Source organism: Ictalurus furcatus, chromosome 16, assembly GCF_023375685.1.
Source record: "Ictalurus furcatus strain D&B chromosome 16, Billie_1.0, whole genome shotgun sequence".
NCBI classification, from domain to species: Eukaryota; Metazoa; Chordata; class Actinopteri; order Siluriformes; family Ictaluridae; genus Ictalurus; species Ictalurus furcatus.
This window is the reverse complement of record NC_071270.1, coordinates 8,814,742-8,840,075: the sequence shown is the minus strand read 5'-3', so window position 1 is coordinate 8,840,075 and position 25,334 is coordinate 8,814,742. Positions and strand designations below refer to the sequence as shown.

The following is a 25,334-nucleotide window of genomic DNA, read 5'->3' as shown; positions in this document are numbered from 1 at the left end:
TTAAGTGAATTAGAGTTATTGAAGGAGAGCAGCAGCGTACTTTATATTTACAGACTAAACAGTATCTACTCTTGATTATGATTGGTGAGGAATTTTTTTAATAAAGAAGTTTGAATTAAACCCACCTTGCAGCATTAGCATTATTATTAATTTACTCCACGCGACGCCACTGTCTCTACACGAGCAGGTGCAAGTTCAGGTCATTTTGCGGGATCAATAAAAGATCGGGAAGTTGAAGCAGATGATGTACACAGTTACTTGTCATCATAATGGCTCCTTTGCAGTATTTCCACACTTGTTCGGTTGACTGAGGTGATGAAAAGCAGTGTGAAAGTAACTGTTGCTTGGTGTAGATGCATTTTGGAGTTTTTAATCCTGATTGTATTATACAACTCCGAACAGGTCACTCGTACAGGTGTTACAAATGCGAGTGAAATGGTCGCACTGTAGAGCCCTGAGTTTATCTGCAAAGTTTTTTCCCGTTCAGCGTGATGACATTTAATGTCCCTGAGAACCTCTGTAGTGCCATTTAGCATCATGTTAATGTCATGATTTCTCCTTGTGCAAAGCACTGGAGCTCGAAGTGAAGCTGGCAGCTCGAGGGCTAAAATGCTAACTCTGTTTCGGGGTTTTGGCACTACAAAATGACGTCATCCCTGCGCCGCTCTATGGTGATTGGCTGTAAGTGTAGGAAGCGCTTGATTTGATCTGCATCAGAGTTTTCTATTAGCAGAGGACGAACTTTAAACGTTAATATCGCAGTCGATCATGTTCATTTAATCGTTGGCAGTCAAAATCGTAATCGCGATCGATATTCAATTAATTGTGCAGCCCTATATGTACATACAGCCTTCAAATCCTAAACACACACTGTATGAACATTTGAGCCTTTATAGTTAGCTAGATATAGTGAACAAACTATTTTGTTCAAACTAAACCAATTCATGGCTACAGTCTGCAGAAGCTCCCAACTGACCGTCATTCTCACTCAGCTTATATCAGTTTTAACCTTGTTAGTCATGAAAAGCCAATAAGAAAATTTATATTTATTTAAAAAAAAAGATATGACTGAAATATATTGCCTATAAATTTTAAACAAATGCTGCTGCTTATTTACTAGCAGTTGATTCATTGTAGATTTTAACAGAAAGCAGAGACCACAGTGCCCTTGTTGTCTGTTATTACACACATCAAATCTGCACCTATCTGAACATGTGAAGTTAAACTAACTGCTGTTGAAAGCAATGTTTTGTTATGGTTGTGTTTTGGGTCATTGCTATGTTGGAAAGAGAGCCTATGTCTGAGGTCCTGAGCTCTCTTGATTTGGTCAAACATGTCTTTGTAGTTTGATCCTTTCATATGACCCTCAAAACCTGACAAGCCTCAGTCCATGCTGCTAAGAAATCATTCCTTCTTTGATAATACTCACACCAAGGCTCCAGACTAACGCCATCCATTCATCAAAAAAAACAACTGAAATAGGGTACAGGATGTACAATGTAAAATCTGTTTTGGGACACTTTTGGGTTGATAATGTATAAATTTACACAATGACAGTAAAATATATAAATTAAAAAGTGAATGAATGTTATATAAAGGAAGGTTGGGCATGTTTTTTTTTTTAGCTTGCCACAAAAATGTGACTACTAAGTGGTGGTTGATGGATCTGCAAAGCAGCTGATTGCTGATTTCTAGCAGGACAAAAAAATTAAACGGAGAAATATATCTAACAGTATTGTGAACAAAAGAAATGTAATACTTAGGACGGTCAATGTTCAGTTTGGGATGGCTGACATCAAGTTTTGGGGCAGTTCTTAAAAAAGTTAGTCTGGAGCCCTGACACACAAAGCCACAAAAGAACAGTAAAAGATTTTTTTTTTTTAAAGAATGAGCAAAAATTTTTGCTATGTACAGACCAAGTGCTTTGCTGTTGGCCAGTAGAGCCTCTTCATAAGACAGAATATAATAGAGAATCAGAAGCTGAGTGGTAATGCTATATTGAACATGTCCTTTTCCTGCAGCTCCCTGAGAGAGAGAGAGAGAGAGAGAGAGAGAGAGAGAGAAAGAGAGAGAGAGAAAATGGGGCATCAGTACTGAACATGTTCACAGCTTAGATTTTTGTCTTAGTGAATCTAAGATCACAGGAACCATATAACCATGGACCACACTCAACAGTTAATTACTACCCGTTTGCTCCTGTTTAATTTCAGCTGTCCTATGAACAATAGGGCAAGTGTTAGGGCATTATTATGGTTGATTATTAGTATTATTACAGTGGTTAATGATTAGCAGTGTATTAACAACAGCCAATATATGTCTTGTTTGGTATGTTTGAGTAATGATTTTCTAAAAGATGAGAGCAATTGCATTTACATGCAATTGCATGCATGTGTTAACATCTGGGACTAAAAAGTTTGATCCACACTCCATGAAAAGATGCGAAATCACATGACCGTAGAGACAATGGACTGATTTATTTTATTAATATGGAAAGGTGGAAAATATGGCTTACACCCTGCCCTAAAACAATGTTGATTTGAACAAACACTTTGGGGTCAGCCCAGGTAGAAAGGGTTAAATCCCCCTGACACCAAGAAAACTTGGGAGTTTTCGTTAATCAACAGCTTCAGAGAGTTCTCTTCAAATCACACAGCTTCGGAAGAGCTGGTCATCCATTGACAATCAAGAGGGATCTCAGCCTTCAAGACCAAAAAGTGTGTTTTCTCTCTCTCTTTCGCTCTGAGCCTCATTCAAGTCTGTAACAACACCAGTCGTGACCATGCCAAAGAACTGCCTCCACGCTGATCAAACACTTCCCTGCAATTCAACTATGTGAATCCACCAGTACGCTCTTCACTTCATTCGCCATCCTCATTGGTCTCCTGAGATGCCACTCAAAAGACAATCGGACTGCCGACAAACGCAAGTACAGTACCTACAGATTCTAGTCAAAGCTGGTGCATTTTAATAAAGCCGTTCTACACGAAATGAAGGTTAAATTAGTTGTTGATGGTTTGTTCAGCACACTGTCTAAGAACTGCATACGGTGCTGAAACTATGGCGCCATTCATTCTGTGTCAAAACCATTTTCACTAATGCGTGTGCGCATACATGTGTGTTTATGTGTTAGGTTAGATTTGTGTATTAGAATAAAGTGTTGGTTTTTTTGTTTTTTAAAACAAGTGTCTTGTGTGTCTGTCCTCACAGTTTACTGCCTTAAACACCCGGACCTTGTTACTGGGCACACCATTTGTTTAACGACATCAGAATATTATTAACAGGTCATACTTAAGATGCATTCAGTTCAACTTATTATGTTGAAATATTAAGTCTGCAAATGTCCCCCTCTGAGCTGATCTGCTAGCTACCCCAACACTCGTGATGAGCATGATACAGCAGCAACACTGGTATAACGGCACATAAAGGTTGCTGTGGTCAGAACCATGGACCAAAACCTTTTATTAGAGGCTAATCTTTTTGAGTACCATCATGATATTCAGGACATTAATCCAGTATTATTAAATTATTAAATGTATGTTTACTTTTTGGACTTGAATTTAAAATTTATCAGTAGAAATGTTTTTATACATTATAGTACACTATACCAACAGCGAAAAAGCACTGTAACCTTAAAAAAAACTCAGCCGTTATCCATACACAAGTTACACACATTATACATTGTTAAGACAAAATATGCCTCACCCACCCATTTCCGGCCCTCAAAAACATTAAGAATCTCCTGTTCTGTGATTGGTTGGTTGGTAGCCTCTGGGTGGGCCTTAGAGGCAGGCGTAAGAATGGAAGTAATGTAAACATCAATGAGAGGAAGCAGTTGAGTGTGAAGAGGTGTGGTGGTCTCACACAGCTGCCTAAAGATCCAATCCTGGAAAGAGAAGGGAAAAACAAAAAAACACACAAACAAAGAAACAGAGATGCTCCATTATCAGAAGTCAATGCCTTTAAGAGAGCAACTTTAGTGACTCTCATGGAAAGTGTAATGAACAATTTAAGCCATATTAATCTCTTATTTTGATTATTTCTTTCTTCTAATAAATGTAATGCTATGTTATGGAAATGTAACTGAACACATACATTGTTCAAACAGAACAGATAATGTGTTCGAAACAAACACAACTATGTATATGAAACAAAAAGTCATGTGCAAGGTTTTTACCTTCTTGTGGAGCTTGAAAAACACAAGTATGAAGCTCAAAGGCAGGGTTGCCAGTTTATATCAAATTAAAAATAAATAAATAAAAAGCATAAAACTTTCAGGAATTGGTCAAGGAAGAATTCTTTTTTTATGATGTAAACAGATTTCTGACTTATTAATAGCTGCCACTATGGCAAAATATCTCTGCTGGGGATTACAAGAAGTCATTTGAATTAATAAAATAAATAAATAAAAACTTCTCTGTTCATTGAGCATATTTTTCATCATCGAATGGAAAATCTTTCAGGAATATCATACAGACAGTATAACAAAATGCACATCCAAGCACCCCATTTTGACTAGCAACAGAACTGCATCCCAGCTTCGTAGTAGATTTTGACAGAAGATACAGTTAACTTTTCTAATCTTTATGTAGCAAACCCAAAAACTAAAGTAAATATATAAAATATTGTTATTGTTGTCAACTACAAACAACACTTCCCTGATATGGAAATGACACTGTTGTTTTGAAACACAGTTAGGCTGATTATTCAGTCACATTAAATAGAAGATGGGTTCAGAAAGTTCCACAGCACATCTGGTTCAGGACTTAAAAGTTATATTAAACAAATTCACGATTATAATTTTTGAATGAAAAATGACATTTTTACAGCAGTCCAGCTCATATCAGTGTTCTTTTTTTCCAGAGGCAATGCAAAATGGTCCACATAAAAAGGGGGACAAAACCTTCCAGCATACACCACTCCAACTTAAGGTTTGATCAGAATTACCCCCACCCCCCACCCCCACTATATTACTAAAGTTCTGTTACATATTCATTCCCGTGCGGACAGAACCTTTGTGACTGCCTATGAGAGGAACATGTTCATCTACCAGACACTAATGAGAGAGGCTAGTCAGTGGTGAGTGGATTATTGGTTGGCTATAAATGAGCAACTAGAGAAACAGTGGGAGGGGAATTTTTGGCATTACTACGGGTACTGAAAAACTCTGTAAATATTGTGCAGGTTAAGCTGTTCAATTCAGACTGCAAGTGACTGTTCACTCAATCATTTAATTCAATTAGTTGGAACATCACTAGAGCCTCGATCTAGATGCAGTCTCACAACGAGTAAGTAAATATATAATGAAAATGATCTGTATTGTACTATCATTACAACCACTGCACTACCACCCTATATTATCAAATAAAGCTTATTAGTATGGCCAAATCAGCTTAGTCTGTTTAATGGAAGAAGCATTTATTAAAGTGATCTTTGTATTTGCTCATACAACTGATACTTTTATCCAAAGCAACTTACAACTGAGAAAGGGTACAACTAAGCAAATCGAGGGTTAAGGGTCTTGCTCAAAGACCCACCTAGGGCTTGCATGGCAGTGCTGGTATTTGGACTCATGACCTTCTGATCGGTAGCTCAAAGGCTTAACCATTAAACCACCACTTGCCTCAATGGGAGGTACCAGGTATAACCTGTCAATGAGAAACTTCTTTATAGCTCTCCATAACCTTGTATTTAAACAAGGACGTGAGATATACAGGTGCATCTCAAAAAATTTGAATAATGTGGAAAAGTAAATCCCCCCCAACCCCCCCGGTAATTTAATTAAAATAGTGGATCTTTCATATATCCTAGATTCATTACACATAAAAGTGAAATATTTCAAGCCTTTTTTGTTTTACTCTTGATGATTACGATTGGACACCCCTAAGCTATGGGGTTCAGGTCAGGCGAGTAGGCTGATCAGGTATATGGCTGCATTGACTCTCGACTTGAGAAAACACAATGGACCAATACCAGCAGATGACATGGCTCCCCAAATCATCACTGACTGTGGAAACTTCACACTGGACTTCAAACAACTTGGATTCTGTGCCTCTCCACTCTTCCTCCAAACTCTGGGACCTTGATTTACAAATGAAATACAAAATTTACTTTTATCCTCCCGATGATTGTGGTTGTGTGTACTGAAACAGAGAGAGAGAGATTAAAAGGCTCATGAAACCTTTGCAGGTGTTTTGAGTTAGCCGATTAGAGCTCTTCTCAGGTCGACATTTCTGTATTATAAATTGTTTATTCTAATATTCTGAGATACTAGAACTTTGATTTCCATGAGCTATAAGCCGTAATCAAGATTAAAACACAAAGGCATGAAATATTTCACTTTATGTGTAATGAATCTAGAATATATGAAAGTTCAACTTTTTGAATTAAATTATGGGGGAAAAATGAACTTTTCCAGGATATTCTATTTTTCTGAGATGCACCTGTACAACACAGCCTGTGCCACAGAACAGCAAGACACTCTTTCAGTTTGTCAAGGGTACAAGCCCAATGGTCTTTACAAAGTCATGATCAGGTCTTGGGAATTAAGGGACTCATATTGTCTGTTAAGTATTTTATTATTAATTACCAAAATACACATCTCTATATAATTACTCCATCAAATAGATTAATTAAATGTATTTCTGTGAATCTTTTCCCACCTTTACTGTGTCATACACACAAAAAATTTAGGGAAAAATGGAAAAAGAAAAAAAAAAACGTATAATAACCTAGTTGCATAAGTGTGCACACTCCTAAATTAATACTTTGTTGACACACCTCTTCATTTTATTACACCACTCTTTGGATAAGAGTCTATGGGACTCTTGATGGGACATCTTGACTTGGCAATATTACATTTTTTAGATCACAAAAACCTGCCATTTTAATTAGGCTGTGTAGATTTTTTTTTTTTTTTTTTTTTTTTACACATCTACTGTATGTGAAGAGATAATAGAACTGATAATGGAACCATGTGAAACAGAATTAAATATGTTGTGTAGTTAAAAACAAACAAACAAACAAACAAACAAACAAAAAAACTCCTCTATACCTTGATGGAGACTTTGTGCTTGGTGAAAGCCCTGCTTTTGAGGAGCTGGTGAATACAGTGGATAGGTAAGAAGCCAGTAATATTGGCACTCAGGTTACTGGTGACAGCCACCCTCACCGCATGGGCAGTAACCACCTACAACATAAGCCAAGTACTTTTACAGAGTTCACAAATTATGAAACGCAAGGATGATCCACTCTTTTCCATGATGGCTTGTCATTTATTAATCCCTAAAATTGTTACTGATTCATATTAAATCAAATGTGATAAAGGTAACAGTCATGAGTCATGATGAGCTGACAGTAAATCATAATCGTACTCACGATGCAGAACATACCTGCTGCTGCAAAATTAAGACCCGCTATTTGAGAATTTCCTATTTTGTACTGTACCTGCTCAGTGAAGATCTCATGGGTAAATATAGTCTTCATTTTGTTCAGAGAGCTGGGCTTAATGGCAATCTGTGCAAGTACATAATCAGGGAATAAATCTTTCAACTTAGGCTAAAGCAAATATAGAAGTCACATTTCAAAAGACAAATTCTAAAACTCCAACTAAGCAGGTCATGGTTTAGAATAGTACGCCTGTGAATTAGGATTAATTGAGTGTAAATAGCAAATTAAATACATTTACAAACAGCCTCAGGAAAAATTATAATACATGTACAGTCACTGTTTTACTTTGAATAAGTCAATAAGAGATTCTCCCAAGTCCTGGATGGTCCCTTTACGTACAATTTAGAGCAACATATTAAAATTAAAATCAGTTCACTATTAGTTATACATAAACTTCACAAAGGACAGAGTAAACAATTTTGATGAAAAAAGCAATCTTTCAGAACGTCTTTTGTTAGGTTCTAAGGCCTTGTTCCAAATGGCGCATTGATGACGTCATCAAGGTGAAAATCTATGGTGCATCAGAGATGCATGGTGCAAAAGTCAACCCTTTGGACAGTCCTAAAAAGTTCTTTGGATTCTAGTTTTGTTCAATGAGGTGCTTTAATAATTGCATGCCATTCAGAAATACCAGCAGAAAGTCATGAAATTGCAGTCACTCACTGATGATACAAGAAATCTATATAATGGATGTGTTTCGATGATTTCTCACATTCATAATTTCCAATCCCACCAAAATCATTGACAAATTAAAAATTATGCATCACATGCAAGCTATAGGCCACATTCTAATTCAAGTTACATTTACTTAATGAGGATTTAAGACCAATATTGCAGACACTGGTACTGAGATGTCAAACCTGACAATGGACTTGAGCACTACTCAGAAGTTAAGTAACAGTTACACAGGTGGAGCAGAGACTGCCTAAAACAGAGGTGAATCTCAGTGACACAATTCTGACCATAAACTTATTTAACAAAAAACAATGTCAGACAATGCAACTTGAGAACAATCTGGAAACCTTGGGGCCTTAACTACACTCAGGTTTCATATAAGCTGCTACTCTAACGCTGCTTAATAAAAATGATAAATCAATAATGAAAGGTAATTTAGGGAATCATTTTATATCAGTATGTGTCCCTGATGCTCAACAAGTCCATACACTGTAATTGGTCTTTACAAATAATCACAATAAGCCCACTGCTAAGTTCACTTTGATGTCAAAGAGTGCCATAAGAGTTCATAGAGGATGCTCATGAAAACACCCTTCTGAGGCATAAAATGAGAAATGGGACACCCTAAGGCCTCACCTAGTGGATGCAACATACATCCTCACCTAGACGTAGTGGACAAGAGGAAACAAACAAGGCTGCAAATGTGCCATTTGGGACAGGGCCTAATTCTTGCATTTCCAGTGAAATACATGTGGAGATCCTACTGTTAAGATGTGTTAGTAGAGATTACAGCTAGCCTAATCACAATGATGCTGATTCTAAAGGCTCACCTTCATTCCTAGTGTGGAACAGACTAGCTCAATGATGGCACTGAGCTGGTTGGTATGGAAATACATAGCAACAAGCAATAGCATCTCTCCAAAAGAAGCAGAAACACCAGCAGCACTGTATGAGAAGAGGGACAGGGGTTTAAGGAAGTTAGGCTTTGTATATTCCTTGCAAATTGTATATCCAGGAAAACAAGATCACATAACTTTTATTAAATAAATAAATAAATAAAAAAGTAACCTTATTTGACAAAGCTTTGTAATTAAATATATATTAAAGATGTGTAAATAAATAAATAAATAAATAAATAAATAAATGGATAAAAAAATTTAAAAACCACGCACACACGCATTGAAATCCCACTTCATTACAAGTATTAAGTCCCTTTATTCAGCACTTTTTGAAGCACCCTTGGCAGCAAATAAAACGAAGTCTTCTTAGCCATGTTTCACAAAGTAGTGTGAAGACATACCTGAAGCACTCGGGGGGGGGGGGGGGGGGGGGGGACCAGCAGGAAAGACCTTTCCTGCTTCTCTGCTTCAAATGCTTCTCTGAAGCCATGGCTGATGTTCGTTCTTATTGACATGATGTAGACACACACCCGAGTGTTAGAGAACATCAACTGCCAAAAGTTCTGCTTTTATATGAGGTAGTTTCACTTCTTGATGATCTTGTGCACTTCATTTGTAACACCTGGCTGCTAATTTCTCTCTTAATGATGGAGGTGGGAAACGTGTTCTCATTTTGTCCCACTTGTTTTCGCAATGTTGGTTTACTTTTTGTGGGAAAATTACAACATTTTTCGGTCCGCTTCCATTTTCCTGTTACAAATGCTGTATGTACCTCCGAGTACAATATTACCTAAACGTGGTATGAGCTTCCACTGCTATTTTGATAACTCAGCATACTAGGCTTAATAAAGTTAAGGACTGTTTAGACATAAGGCTGCTAGACATAAGCTTTCCAAGTATGCAGTTACTGGATGGCCTCAGTTACAACCTGTGCAACAAGTGGTAGTTCTTGGTGATTTTGATTATTGACTAATTTAAATATAATAGATAGATAATATTTCCAAGGCATTACATGATGCAGAATGCTGGTGTGCCACAGTGCCACAATATGGATTTTACCATACCGTGGATATAGGTATGGTAATGGTGCATCAGAAACAGCCCCAGCATGAGATAAAAATGAACTTCAACAGTTTAATAATTAGTAGAACTGTACCAAAACGTACATGCAGTTAAAAAAATTACAATTAAACTGCTGACAGTGATTCTGCAGGCAGTTTATTATTGCTGGGCAAAGAATTAAACTTCCTATGAGTGTTAATATTAGTTAACAGAGCTAGCATTGCTAAGCTAGTGGAGCCTTTTCACACTTCTATGTTTAGAAGTAAGCAAAAGAAAGGTAAACAATGCCTTAAGCTTACCAAGTTGAAATGTTAATGTTACCAACAGTCTGAGTCATAGATTTCCAGGGTGTTTCACAATCGTGCTTGCAATTCTAAATGTGATCTGGTGCAAAACGGCCATAAGAGAAGCCAAACTGATAGAAAACTAATTAAAGTTTAGTTTAAATTATATTAGCATATTTCATAAATCAAACTTACATAGTCATGTGAAAATGAGTACACTGGATGGAAATCGTTGGCCTTTTTGACGTTTTTGGACAAGCAAGCATTTGATCCTCTTTGAAACAGTGCTAATTAATAAAGGTGATACACTATCAAATGACACATAAATTGACATTCTGTAGTAATTTTGTAGGTGGAACCGTTCTTATTTATACCCCTCTCATATCTAGTGTCTGGTGTTTCCTTTGCTATTGATGTGTGTGGTATCATCATGCCAAGATATAAAGAGTTCTATAAGGCCTTCAGTAAAAAGGTTGTGGATGTCTATGAATCTGGCAAGGGACTTAAAAAGATCTCCAAATTATTATAAATGGCACAGATTTCAATCGACTGCCAATTTGTCCAGGACTGGCCATCCCAGCAAATTCACCCCAAGAGCAGACTATCTGATGCAAAAAGTCTCAAGAACCCCAAAATTTTATTACAGTATCTGCTAGTAAGTCTTGCAACTGCTGGTGTCAAAGGGCATGCTTCTACAATCAGAAAGAGGTTGCACAAATTTGACCTGCATGTGAGGCATGCCAGGAAAAAACCTTTTGCAAGGCTACAGTTTGCCAATGAATATATAGGCAAAGACCAGGCCTTTTGGAATAATGTGCTCTGGACAGACGAATCAAAGATAGAGCTTTTTGGCCATAGTAACAGCAGACATGTTTGGTGCAGACCAAAGACAGCATTTCAGGAGAAGCACGTCATACCAACTGTGAAGCACAGTGGTGGTTTTATGGTTTGGGGTTGCTTCATGGTCTCAGGGACTGGATAGCTTGCATTAATTGATTCCATGATCTCAGAGCCTTTGATTGTGACACTGGTTGGTGCCAAATTGGCAGGTTTGTTTATTTCAGATACTGCTGACCCCCTGGGATTTACACACACAGCAGTCTTGAGAGTTTACACAGAATGGTGCAATAAACAAAAAAACATCTATTAAACATCAGGTCTATGAGCAGAAATGCCTTGTTGAGAGAGCTCAGAGGAGAATGTCTTGACTGGTTTGAGCTAAAAAGAAGGCTACTGTAACGCCAATCTTTACAACGGCGGTGAACAGAAAAGCATCTCAGAAAGCACAGAATGTAGAACTTAGAGACAGATTGGCTACAACAGCAGAATACCATACTGGGTTCTACTGATGTCAGCCAAGAACAGGAATCTGACACTACCAAGGGCAAAGGCTCACCGAAACTGGATAACTGGAGATTTGGAAAAATGTCTGATGTATCTCAATTTCTGCTACAACATTCAGATGGTAAGATTAGAATGTCATCACCAGCATAAATCCATGGCCCTAAACTGCTATGTGTCAACAGTTCAGACTAGGGTACTGGTGTAATGGTGAAGGGAATGTTTTCTTGGACCCCTTAAACGATCATAGTTTAAATCCCACAGCATATCTGAGTATTGTTGCAGACCATGTGCAGCCCTTTATGGCCACCATTCACACATCTGATAATAGCTACTTCCAGCATGCTCTGAGAACAAAGGGGTGTCCAGCCCAGTGTTAGTGTGTTCCCAATAAAGTGGTTAGTGAGTGTAAATATGAACAATCTATTTTTTTAACATACTGTTACATGCACAAAGCAAAACAAAACAGCACTGTATGCAGAGGTTAAGCATTATCCATCACGTTGACAACCAGGGTTGCGAATCTGAACAGTCTAATAACAGTACATGGTGGATTAAGATAAACAGTAAATAGCAAGCTACATTTTTTTTTTAAATTTATTTTTTTACATTTGGCTAACTAGCTAGTTTGTTTAATTTGTAACTGCTAATGAACACAGCACCAATAAACTAGCTAGCTTGCGCTGGGAACAATTAGGCCATTTGTTTCTCACAAGCACATTGGTGGGCGCTAAGTGAAAGCTCAAGTACTACTATATATTTCCGCATTCATAAACACGTAAGCACGCAATACCTCCAGTGGTGCTAAATAAGCATATGCAGATGCATTTTCTGCCAGTAAACCATTGCTACAACAGTTTTGATGTTCTATGTCTATGGCAGAGTACCTTGCATGCCTAGATTTAAGGAGTTAAGGAGGAAAAAACTACACATTATCTTCATTACAATAAAATTTAGAACAAGTAAAACTTCACATTGATTATAAAATACTATCAATGACCTACAGCAGCACACATGGTCTCATCCCACAGTAGCTGAGCGAATTTTTTTGCTATTATCCAACACATCTGCTTTAACCAATTTGTGCTGGTTCTTTACCTAGAATAAAAAGACAGCAGGGGAGAAGCTTTTTCCAAAATAAAACTCAAGCTATGGAATAGCTTTCCAATTACTATTTTAGACACTGTCTCAAACTATGTGTTTGGTCAGGCATTTTGTTAAATACTATAGCTCTTGTGTATACCAGTGCCTGAACCTGCCACACTTCAGATTCTGCACTTGTGACTCACCCTCCACTGCGATTTTCCCTTTAAAATACTGTGAAACATTCAATTGCACAGAACCGTTAGAGTAGGAGAATTTCCACCATTTCAGGTTTAAGGAAAGCAGGGGTAATGGATGAACTGAAGAGAAAGAGAGGTCAACTGTAAAGCCCACCCACAGGCAAGACTGACACGTCTAGTTAGTAGAAAGAGAATCCAATCAGGATAATGATGCTCAAAAAGAAGGAAATACATTTTAAATAAACTGTTCAATCATGCACCGTGGCTAACCGTGAAACTATGACACCATAACCCTAAGCCAAACACAGAAATGCTTGCAGTAACACAAAATAAAATTGGATAGAACAAAAAATGCATATTTCTGCAAAGGTCCATGCAGATTTACAGTACCTTTCAAAGTACTCTTCCTCCTTAATCATCCAACTGAGCCACATCACCATCAGCTGCTCTTGTTCTGGTGTACTAAAGGAAAAGTGGGTTAAGAAGAGAGAGACATACATGATAGAGTCTCTACTAGTTTAGGACCCATGTGACGTTTATGAGGATTAACAGCCATTGCAAATACACAATGAATTTACTCCAAAAAAATTATTTCCTTTCATTACTTGTTTCAACTGCAGTGAACGTCATATTGAGATGTAATGCCTTAAGAGTGCGAACAAATGTACAGGATTAGTTTCTTTGGATGACGTATTTCATAACAATATTACACCTCTCTTCTGTGATAAACCTCTTGCCTCCAGATTAAATTAATGTGGGACAAGATGGTCTGTGCAGGGATGTTTTCTACATAGTACCGAAGTAGTGGGTTAGCTAAGCTCCCACCTCCCATCCTCATCACCTTCAAAAGGGGGACAAAGAACAGCCTGACCAGAACTCTTACCATTTGGTATGGGAACTGTATAGTTTCAGACTGCAAGACCCTACAGCGAATCGTGAAAATAGCTGCAAGGATCATCAAAGCCTCTCTATCCACCATCAACACCTCTTTCAACAACCAGTGCATCCATTAAATGTCACCAGCATTGTGGATGACCCCTCTTATGTCTTTCTTGAACTCTTGGTACTGGAGCATCCATGCCACTAACATAAAACTCCACAACAAACTCCCTGAGGCATTCAGAATACTCAACACAATGCTGCCTCCCAACACTCACCTGAACTAATAAAACATTCTTCCCTGAACCCACCATTGTACAGCCATCAATGTACACATGCACTTTGTGATGCTGCTACTGTACACTTTTACTATTTATGGGACTTTTTTTTTGGCTGTTACCCTTCACCCATTACGGCTTTGAAACTACATATTTTATATCTACAAGCTACTTATAGTCTGAAGTAGTTAAGCTGCAGTCAGGCTACCCTTTAAAAAAATTTAAAAAAGTAGCTAACATTGAAGCTATTTAAATGGGCAAAATTTTTAGTGCAGACCTGTGAAAATTTATTTCTTCTGTTTTTGTGTCTCTCATTAAATAATTTTAGATATTCATACGAAATACAACATAAAACAAATGGAGACTTCTCCACGCATACCAAGGTTAAATTTGGTGTTCCACAAGGTTCTGTTTTAGGCCCACTGCTTTTTATTTTATATATGCTACCTCTAGGTCAAATTATTCGTAAACATGGAATTAGCTTCCACTGTTATGCTGATGATACACAGTTGTATGTTTCAGCGAAGCCAGAGGACAGACAGCAGCTTAGTAAAGTTGAGGATTGTGTAAAGGACATTAGACATTGGATGCTAACTAACTTCCTTTTACTTAATTCTGATAACACAGAAGTACTTGTATTAGGACCACGCTAGAAGTAAGCTTTCTGATCACATAGTTACTCTAGATGGACTTTGTTTCATCATGTGCAGCAGTAAAAGACCTTGGTGTGATTATTGACTCCAGCCTATCATTTGATGCTCACGTAGATAATATTACAAGGACAGACTTCTTTCATCTCAGAAATATTTCTAATATAAGAAAAATATCATCACTACATGATGCAGAAATATTAGTTCATGCATTCGTCACCTCTAGACTAGATTACTGTAATGCCTTACTGTCTGGATGTTCCAGTAAGTACATAAACAAACTCCAGTTAGTCCAGAATGCAGCTGCTAGAGTCCTAACTAGAACCAGAAGATACGACCATATCACCTTGATCTTATCCACACTGTATTGGCTCCCAGTGAAATCTCGCATTGATTATAAAATACTATTATTAACCTATAAAGCACTAAATGGTCTCGCACCACAGTATCTAAGCGACCTTTTGGTTTTCTATGATCCGCCACGCCTACTTAGATCAAAAGATGCAGGCTATTTGACGGTACCTCGAATAATGAAGGCTACAGCAGGGGGAAGAGCTTTCTCTTATAGAGCCCCACAGTTATGGAACAGTCTTCCAATTAGTGTTCAGGACTCAGACACAGTCTCAGTGTTTAAGTCTAGGCTTAAAACGTATTTGTTTACTCAAGCCTACCCTGACTAGACTTTCGGATATGCTAAGCACAGTCCTAATAATCTTTTCTCTCCCTCTCTCCTTCTGTCGAGCCACACACGATTTTATGGAGATACTAGAGATCCTGATCCTCTCTGCTCTCCGGAACTGCCTGATCCGTTTCGGATGTCCTACCTCTGGATGGAGCTCTCATCTACTCCAATTCCAGATTGCTGGGACTACGGCTGCTTCTAAGGCCAAACAGACTTCATATAAATCCATAATGAACTTTTTCACACTATCTGTTGTTACCCAGACGAGAATGGGTTCCCTTCTGAGTCTGGCTCCTCTCAAGGTTTCTTCCTCTTAACACCTTAGGGAGTTTTTCCTTGCCACCGTTGCCACTCAGTGGCTTGCTCAGTTGGGATAAATTCACACCTTTAATATCTATATACCGTGTTGATATTTCTGTAAAGCTGCTTTGAGACAATGTCTATTGTAAAAAGCACTATACAAATAGATCGAATACAACATAAAACAAAGGCAAGCTGGGTAAACACACAATGCAGTTTTTTTATTGACAAGCAAAAAAAGTTATCCAACACCTATCACTAATGTCCATCAACTATTTGCCCCCTTAAACTTAAAATCGGTTTGTACCATTTTTAATCAGCAGTAACTGTAACCAAACACTTCCGATAACTGGAAATCAGACTTTCACTTACTTCTAGGACTAGGATTTACTCCCATGCTTTGGGTTGTTGTCTTGTAGCATAATACAGTTGTGTTTGAGTTTCAACTTACAGACTGAAGACTGGACATTTTCCTTTAGGATTTTCTGGTAGAGAGAAGAATTCACGTTTCCCTCAATTAATGCAAATTGCCCAGGCCCTGAAGCAGCAAAACATTCCCACACCATTACACTTCCACCACCATGCTTGACCGTAAGTTCGATGTCCTTTTTGTGGAATTCTGTGTTTGGTTTAGGCCAGGCCCCTGTCTTCCAAATAGTTCCACTTTCGACTCATCACACCACAGAACATTCTCCCAAAAGGTTTGAGGATCATCAGTTTGTTTTGACAAAATTCAGACAAGCCTTAATGTTCTTCTAGATTAGCAGTGGTTTTTGCCTCACCACTCAATGGATACCATTTTTGCCCAGTGTCTTTCTGATAGCTGCATCATGAACAGTAACCTTTATTGATGCAAGAGAAGCCTGTAGTTCCTTTTATATTGTCCTTGGCTCTTTTGTGACTTCCTGAATGAGTTGTTGCTGTGCTCGTGGAGGAATTTTGGAAGGTCGGCCACTTCTGGGAAGGTTCACTAACGTGCTGAGTTTTTTCCATTAGGAGATAATGGATCTGACTGTGGTCCTTTGGAGTAACCAACTCCATGCTGTTGAAAAAGTTCTATTTAAGTGTTGATTTGATTGAACAGGGTTGGCAGTAATCAGGCCTGGTTGCATCCAGTCCAGCTAAACCCCATACTGAATGTAGTTTCATAGATTTGGGGAATTAGTAACTACGGGGGCAAATACATTCACAGTTTGTATTGGATAACTTTTTTGCTTCAATAAATAACTATCATTTAAAAACTTTCTTTTGTGTTTATTCAGGTTGCCTTTGTTTTAATTTCTGAAACTATTTAGTATGACATGTACACAAAAACAGAAGAAATCAGGGCAAATTCTTTCTTTTTTCACAGCACTGTATGTCATGATTGTGAATCATCTTATGAATAACTGTATAATTTTGTATAAAGAAATTAAACTCAATTTAAAAATAATTCAGAACAATTATGGATTTATAATGTGCGCATCAGGTTACTTATCAATTTAAAATGACAAATCACATTCACCTCTATATGAGTCCTTAAATTTGTGCTTGAACTCTTGGACGTCGTATTATGATTGACGTATTGGACAAAGCATTTTAATATTTGGTTTGCAAAGATTACATATAAAGGCACATGAGCTTTGACAAATAAGTCCACAGGTAATTGGTTTTCTCATTATTGGAATCAGTCAGCATCTCCCGCTCCATCATGGATGATAAGAATGAGTGTGTTGAACTTGAATAACATACTTCCGATAAGCCAATAATAATAAATTTTTTATGTCTATAACACCTCATTACATCAATCTCTTTACTCACTGACCAAATACTGCACTGTGGAGGTGAGAGTATATGGGTCAAATGTACTTAGTGACCTCATGCTGCGTGTTCACCGTCACACGCAGTGAGTGTAAATACTGCAGAGAAAATCATGGTCTCTATTTTTCTGCATCATTTAGTCTTTTGCTGTCATCAATTTGTATGAATTATTGGTAATATGGTGATTTCTCACATAAGAATGTTCTATGCCAATAGAATGGCCCAAACAAAATCTTTAAGAATAACACCACCAGTTCTACCATCATACCACTACTACTATGAGTCTGGATGCTTGCATCACAGCTAAAACTATTAGACCAGCACAGAGTTTGTCAAAGAAAAGTAGGGAAACAACAGCAGGAGAAAAAGATCAACATGGCCAAGCTAGACAGGAATAAAATTCATTTAAATAACTGACAGAACATGAGGAGTACCTGACAAGTGTAGGGAAGGCAAGTAATTTGCAAAATGACAAAGAGACAAAACGGACCCCAGCAGGCGTAGCAGGGGGGCGGCTGGTCATCAGCTGGAGTAGCTGCTCAGCCTCCTCATCTGTGGGTCTAAAAGCAGAACGATTAAATGCCTCATGGTATGAATGTATTCAGAGCTTCAACCAGTTGCATGTTAGAACACTAGATATAGGCTAAAAATACAGATTCTGCATCTACAAACTACCCAATTTATACAGTGCTAGAAAAAAGTATTCAACCTTCCTGATCTATTTTTGCATGTTTCACTTAATATTTTTCAGATTTTTAAAGAAAATGTAATATACAGACCCCTCCAAAAGTATTGGAACACAGTTTTTGTGCAAAATACAGTTTTTATCATTAATTTTCTGACAGACAAAGGTTAACAACACAATCTGGTCCTGTGTGGAAAAAAATAACTGCTCCCCAAGTTACTCAATTCAACCAATTAACCAAATGTGATGGATAACTGGGATTCAATTAGATTAGATACACCCAGGCTTGATTACTGCCAACTCTTCTGAATCTAAACATTACTTAAATAGAACCTTTCCAGCAACGTGGAGTAGGCTAAATGGTCTCAACAGGCAGTACACTATGCCACGATCAAAAGAAATTTCAGAAGAGAGATCATATTTTCTGGTTAATATTTCGATAAGTGGCCAGCATACCAAACTTCCAAGAGTGCATCAACGACTCATCCAATAAGTCACAAAAAACCTTGCTTGCCTCAGATAAGATCAAGGTTTATTAGTCACCTTCATGATTCAACCATTAAAAAGAGACAGGTCAAAAATGGTAACCACTGAAAACAAAAACCACTGCCAATCAAAAGGAACAAAGTTTTTTGTACATTTGATAAAAGCATTACTGTAAGTGTTTGTTTGCAGTTGTTGCTGTTAAAGCCAGCATAAAAAAGTTATTTAGGTTTTGTGGTGTGTGTTCCATTTTTTTTTTTTTTTTTTTTTTTTAATCGAGGGGAATAACCTTTTTCCTTCAAAAACTGAAATGAGCTTTTAAAGATTTTGCTTGTGTTTCCTTATGTTCTCCTTGTCTTATATTACATTGTATGATGAAATCAGGAGGGGACAAATACTTTTCATTGCACTGTACACATAAAAAAAAATATTCATTTAAGTGAGATTTAAGCAAAATAGCCAGATTGTCTGGATGCAATTTGTATGAGGCAAATACCTGAGGCCAGCGATACCCATGAGAGCGCAGTAAAGTCTGAGCAATGAACTGCCTTTCACCACATGATCCTCTCTCAGACTTGAGTACGCTGAGCTGCCCTCCATCATTTCAGGACTGAGCCTTGTGTCATTGAGTACACGTGTACTGTGTGAGCAAGGCAAGATGGCTACCAGTTCCAACAGCAGCTGCCTCCGCATTTGCCACAAAACTGAACTACTCTGACTCTTTCTCTGATGCGAAATCGGGGAGGGGAGGGGGGGGGGGGAATGTACAAAGATTTAATGTAAACAGAAGTAGCAATTTTTATACTTACACACACACAGATACATACGTGGAAAAGCGGCGGCAATTTTGAAAAATTGCAAGCTCCTCCGAATATTGCAGAGTTTCATTGATTTTGCATCACAAGCTATATATATATATATATATATATATATATATATATATATATATATATATATATATATATATATATATATATATATATATACACACACACACACACACACACACACACACACGTAAGGGATGCAGGACTTGGAGGCCATTAAAATCGTGTAACGCACAACTAGATGAGGATTATCCCACTTATGCCATGTTCACTTGCCAGCATTGACAAGTTAAATCTGTCATTGATGATTGCAGTGCAAAATCTGACTGAAAATATAAAAATAACGGTTCATTTTTGTTCATTATTTTATATACGGGTCGTTAAATGTAAAATTCCACCTGCTCTAAATCGAGAGCAAACAAGTAAATAAATGTGCGCAAGAGAGAGACAGTGTGCGAGTGTGAACTACAGTGTCTCTACTAATAATGAAGCTATAAGTTTAACTGTATGTTACTATGGTTACAGTTGTTTATAGACAGCGCATTAATTTAGAACGGTGATTAAACTGACCGGAACCACCTGTGGTATACACTTAAACCTTCCACCCAATCATAATCAAGTATTTGGAAATACCATGGTATATACGTTTGTACATACATATGTACATACAAACATACACGTACAATCTCGATTAGAGCATTTTGAAAAATTTAATTAACCAAATTAATCATGAAAATCACTCAACAAAACGGCAAGCCCAATTCTATTATTTTTGCTATACAAGTAAGACATTTAGGTTTGAGATCAAAAGATTTATATGAGACAATAGGTCTGAATTTCAGCTTTCATTTCCTGATATTTATATCTAGAGGTGTTAAGCAACTTAAATGGATGTGTTGTTTGAACCCATCCATTTTTCAAGTGATCAAAAATACTGGAACATGGGAACAGGTGTTTCTTTTTGCGCAGGTGTGCCCTCTTAGATTGATTGTTAAAACAGTTAATAGCTCCGAATGCTTACTCTTAGTTTAGAAGCAGAAACATTTGTCACAAATACATTACAGCACAGTGAAATTCTTTTCTTCACATATCCCAGCTTGTCAGGAAGTTGGGGTCAGAGTGCAGGCTCAGCCATGATATGGTGCCCCTGGAGCATATAGCGTTAAGGACCTTGCTCAAGTGCCCAGCAATGGCAGCTTGCCGGTGCTGAAGCTTGAACCCCACCCTCCTGATCAGTAGGGCTGTGATGGTGGCCATGACAACCGCACCAGTATGTCACCACGGTGACCTGCGGTAGAGTCACATCACACACCACATTAATGTTTCTGCTTGAGTTGGCACTATGCCCAGCAAAAAATTTTGTATACAAATGTAATAATAAGAGGCTCAGGAAACTTTTGCAGGCGTTTTGAATTAATTAGCTAATTAGAGCTCTTCTCAGGTCGACATTTCTGCATTATAAATTCTTTATTCTAATATTTTGAGATACTGGAATTTATTTCAATGAGCTGTAAGTCATAATCAAGATTTAAAAACAAAAGGCTTGAAATATTTCACTTTATGTGTAATGAATCTAGAATATATGAAAATTCCATATTTTTAATTAAATTACGGGGGGGAAAAAATTAACTTTTCCACGATATAAAATTATTATTATTTTTTTAGATTCACCTGTATTATAGACAACATACACACACACACACACACACTAGAGATGCACAGATGTATCGGCCAATAAAGGCAATGTTTCCAAGTTAAAACACAACAAATTCCTGCTGTGTGTAAAGATGTCTCTTGTGTTGAATTACTCTGAATTGGGTGACAATGACGACAAAACTGCAGTTTGTAAGCTCTGCACTGCATGTTAACGAATGAGTGCTTTTACACCGGACACTGCAGCAATTTCGACATAGTCTCTATTTTTTTTTTTTGCCGCACTGCTCACGCTGAATTAAAGCAGCAGTACACAGTTCAAAGATTTAAATGAAGAGGAGTTGACCAAAAAAAAAATATATACACACACACACACACACACACACACATACATACACACATACACACATACACACATACATACATACACACATACATACACACACACACACACACAGATAGATAGATAGATAGACACAGTGAGGGGGAAAAAAGTATTTGATCCCCTGCTGATTTTGTACGCTTGCCCACTGACAAAGAAATGATCATTCTATAATTTTAATGGTAGATTTATTTGAACAGTGAGAGACAGAATAACAACAACAACAACAAAAAAAAAAAATCCAGAAAAACGCATGTCAAAAATGTTATAAATTGATTTGCATTTTAATGAGGGAAATATTTATTTGACCCCTCTGCAAAACATGACTTAGTACTTGGTGGCAAAACCCTTGTTGGCAATCACAGAGGACAGACGTTTCTTGTAGTTGGCCACCAGGTTTGCACACATCTCAGGAGGGATTTTGTCCCACTCCTCTTTGCAGATCTTCTCCAAGTCATTAAGGTTTCGAGGCTGACATTTGGCAACTCGAACCTTCAGCTCCCTCCACAGATTTTCTATGGTATTAAGGCCTGGAGACTGGCTAGGCCACTCCAGGACCTTAATGTGCTTCTTCTTGAGCCACTCCTTTGTTGCCTTGGCCGTGTGTTTTGGGTCATTGTCATGCTGGAATACATATCCACGACCCATTTTCAATGCCCTGGCTGAGGGAAGGAGGTTCTCACCCAAGATTTGACGGTACATGGCCCTGTCCATCGTCCCTTTGATGCGGTGAAGTTGTCCTGTCTCCTTAGCAGAAAAACACCCCCAAAGCATAACGTTTCCAACTCCATGTTTGACGGTGGGGATGGTGTTCTTGGGGTCATAGGCAGCATTCCTCCTCCTCCAAACACGGCGAGTTGAGTTGATGCCAAAGAGCTCCATTTTGGTCTCATCTGACAAGAACACTTTCACCCAGTTGTCCTCTGAATCATTCAGATGTTCATTGGCAAACTTCAGACGGGCATGTATATGTGCTTTCTTGAGCAGGGGGACCTTGCGGGCGCTGCAGGATTTCAGTCCTTCACGGCGTAGTGTGTTACCAATTGTTTCCTTGGTGACTATGGTCCCAGCTGCCTTGAGATCATTGACAAGATCCTCCCGTGTAGTTCTGGGCTGATTCCTCACTGTTCTCATGATCATTGCAACTCCACGAGGTGAGATCCTGCATCGAGCCCCAGGCCGAGGGAGATTGACAGTTCTTTTGTGTTTCTTCCATTTGCGAATAATCGCACCAACTGTTGTCATCTTCTCACCAAGCTGCTTGGCAATGGTCTTGTAGCCCATTCCAGACTTGTGTAGGTCTACAATCTTGTCCCTGACATCCTTGGAGAGCTCTTTGGTCTTGGCCATGGTGGAGAGTTTGGAATCTGATTGATTGATTGCTTCTGTGGACACGTGTCTTTTATAAAGGTAACAAGCTGAGATTAGGAGTACTCCCTTTAAGAGTGTGCTCCTAATCTCAGCTCGTTACCTGTATAAAAGACACCTGGGAGCCAGAAATCTTTCTGATTGAGAGGGGGTCAAATACTTATTTCCCTCATTAAAATGCAAATCAATTCATAACATTTTTGACATGCGTTTTTCTGGATTTTCTTGTTGTTATTCTGTCTCTCACTGTTCAAATAAAGCTACCATTAAAATTATAGACTGATCGTTTCTTTGTCAGTGGGCAAACGTACAAAATCAGCAGGGGATCAAATACTTTTTTCCCCTCACTGTAGATAGATATCAGAGAAAAATATATTTGCAGAGTAGTATGTTTCATATCCAGTTAATGTTAATATAAAAAAAGTTTATATTATATATAACCATTTTGATGTTCAATGATGAAGCAGAAATGCTTTAGTTTGTGGTGAGTGAATGTGAGACTAACAGGAGGTTTTTTAGAATTCAGTCAATGTTAATATGAATTAATAACATTCAATAAGTTAAGAAATCTTAATTTAATCTTCAGAATTTAGTTAATGTTAATTTGAGTAATGTGTTTTCTGTTTATGAGACCAGTTACGGTGAAACAACTTCTTGAAATGGAGAGAATAAATTTTTTTATTTGCATTTCTTTCAGAATTGTGGAATAAATTATTATTAATTTAATAAAGGTATAAAAGGCAGAACCACCAAATTATCTGTGTCTGCCGATATCACTATGAATAATCGGTTATCGGTATCGGCTGAGAAATATATATCGGTGCATCTCTCATACATACATACATACATGTGTGTGTGTATTTCTTTGTAAATTGGAAGACAGAAGGTTTCTGTTGACTTCTGAATTCATTCTGCTGCTAGCTTCATGAGCTACATCATCAATAAAGATTAGTCAGCTCTTTCCAAAAGCAGCCAAGCAAGCCCAGGCCATGACACTACCTCCACCTTGCTTGACCGATGAGCTGGTATGTTTTGGATCATGAGCGGGTACTTTCTCCACATTTTGGTCTTTACATCACTTTGGTAGAGGCTTTATAACATTTTTGGCACATATCTATCTATCTACAAATTCCAATCTGTCATTCCCATTCTTACTGATGAGCGGTTTGCATTTTGTGGTATGGCCTCTATAGGTTTCTGCTCTCAGAGTCTTTTTCGAATGGTGCTTTTTGATACAGACACCTATATCCTGTGGAGGTTGTTGGTTAGATCACTGAATGTTGTTTTTCAGGTTTTCTTCATAGCTCTCACAATGTTATCAACTCCTGTGGTTTTCCTTGGCGGACCTGTTTGATGTCAGTACACCAGTGGTTTGGAAATTAAAGCTGAAATTCTGATCTATTCTCATTCATCTTTTGATCTCAAACACAAATGTTTTCAGTGTATAGCAAAAATAAAAGAATTGGGTTTGCTTTGCTGTTCCAATATTTGGGCAGTGGTGGCTTGATGGTTAAGGCTCTGGGTTACTGATCAGAAGGTCAGGGGTTCAAGCCCCAGCACTGCCAAGCTACCACTGTTGGGCCCTCGAGCAAGGCCCTTAACCCTCTCTGCTCCAGGGGTGTTGTTTCATGGCTGACCCTGCACTCTGACCCCACCTTCCTAACATGCTGGGGTATGCAAAGAAAAGAATTTCACTGTGCATATGTATATGTGATCAATTAAGACTCATTATCATTAATATTTTCAGAGGAGACTGTATGCATATAATATCATGGAAAAAGAAAGTACATCTTCCATCAATTCTATGTTTTTATTTTACCAGGGCCAAAATAACAATTGTGTGGTCCACAACAACTTTACAAATAACCAACCTCTGGTGACAACTAGAGGAAGTCACTTCTTCCCAAACAGTAAACGAACATTCAGCAGTGTTTCTTGTTAATTACCTAGACAGTGGCGGCCCACCACAGTTTAATTTGATCCACCACGGTTTCATAACGAACCAAAAGCATTTTTACACGTCTCATAAAGATCTCCGTTTTGCACTGTTGCTTCGGCAAAGCATCTCTTACTCCAAGTCAGTCAGACCACTATCCTTACAACCATGTATACAGCCAATGATTTATCTGGGGGCTCACAATTATTTATGAAGAGTGTTACTACATGAATGATTATCGATATGATGATATCAACAGGATGGATCGCTATCTGTTAACAACCTAAGAATTCAACGGCTAGTTAGTAAACTGGTAGAACACTTCATCTTTATTAACAACTGGTAAAGATAACATGTATTATATTATACCATGTAGCATGTTGCAAGGGTATCAATGGAAAACTAACAGCAAATAAAAGAA

At 37.9% G+C, this 25,334-nt stretch overlaps 1 protein-coding gene across 3 annotated transcripts in view; it reads right to left on the bottom strand.

Annotated features, from left to right (window-relative positions):
* ints2 (integrator complex subunit 2) overlaps positions 1-25,334 on the bottom strand; it is a 94,970-nt gene that overhangs the window by 50,316 nt on the left and 19,320 nt on the right. For all 3 annotated transcript variants that reach the window (XM_053645418.1, XM_053645416.1, XM_053645417.1), the window contains exons 8-15: positions 19,244-19,473; positions 18,014-18,139; positions 13,381-13,452; positions 8,952-9,066; positions 7,444-7,512; positions 7,052-7,186; positions 3,707-3,883; positions 1,917-2,025 (exon numbers count right to left, since the gene is read on the bottom strand). In XM_053645418.1, coding sequence (XP_053501393.1) covers positions 1,917-2,025; positions 3,707-3,883; positions 7,052-7,186; positions 7,444-7,512; positions 8,952-9,066; positions 13,381-13,452; positions 18,014-18,139; positions 19,244-19,473 — 1,033 coding nt within the window. The remainder of the gene's footprint in view (positions 1-1,916; positions 2,026-3,706; positions 3,884-7,051; positions 7,187-7,443; positions 7,513-8,951; positions 9,067-13,380; positions 13,453-18,013; positions 18,140-19,243; positions 19,474-25,334) is intronic.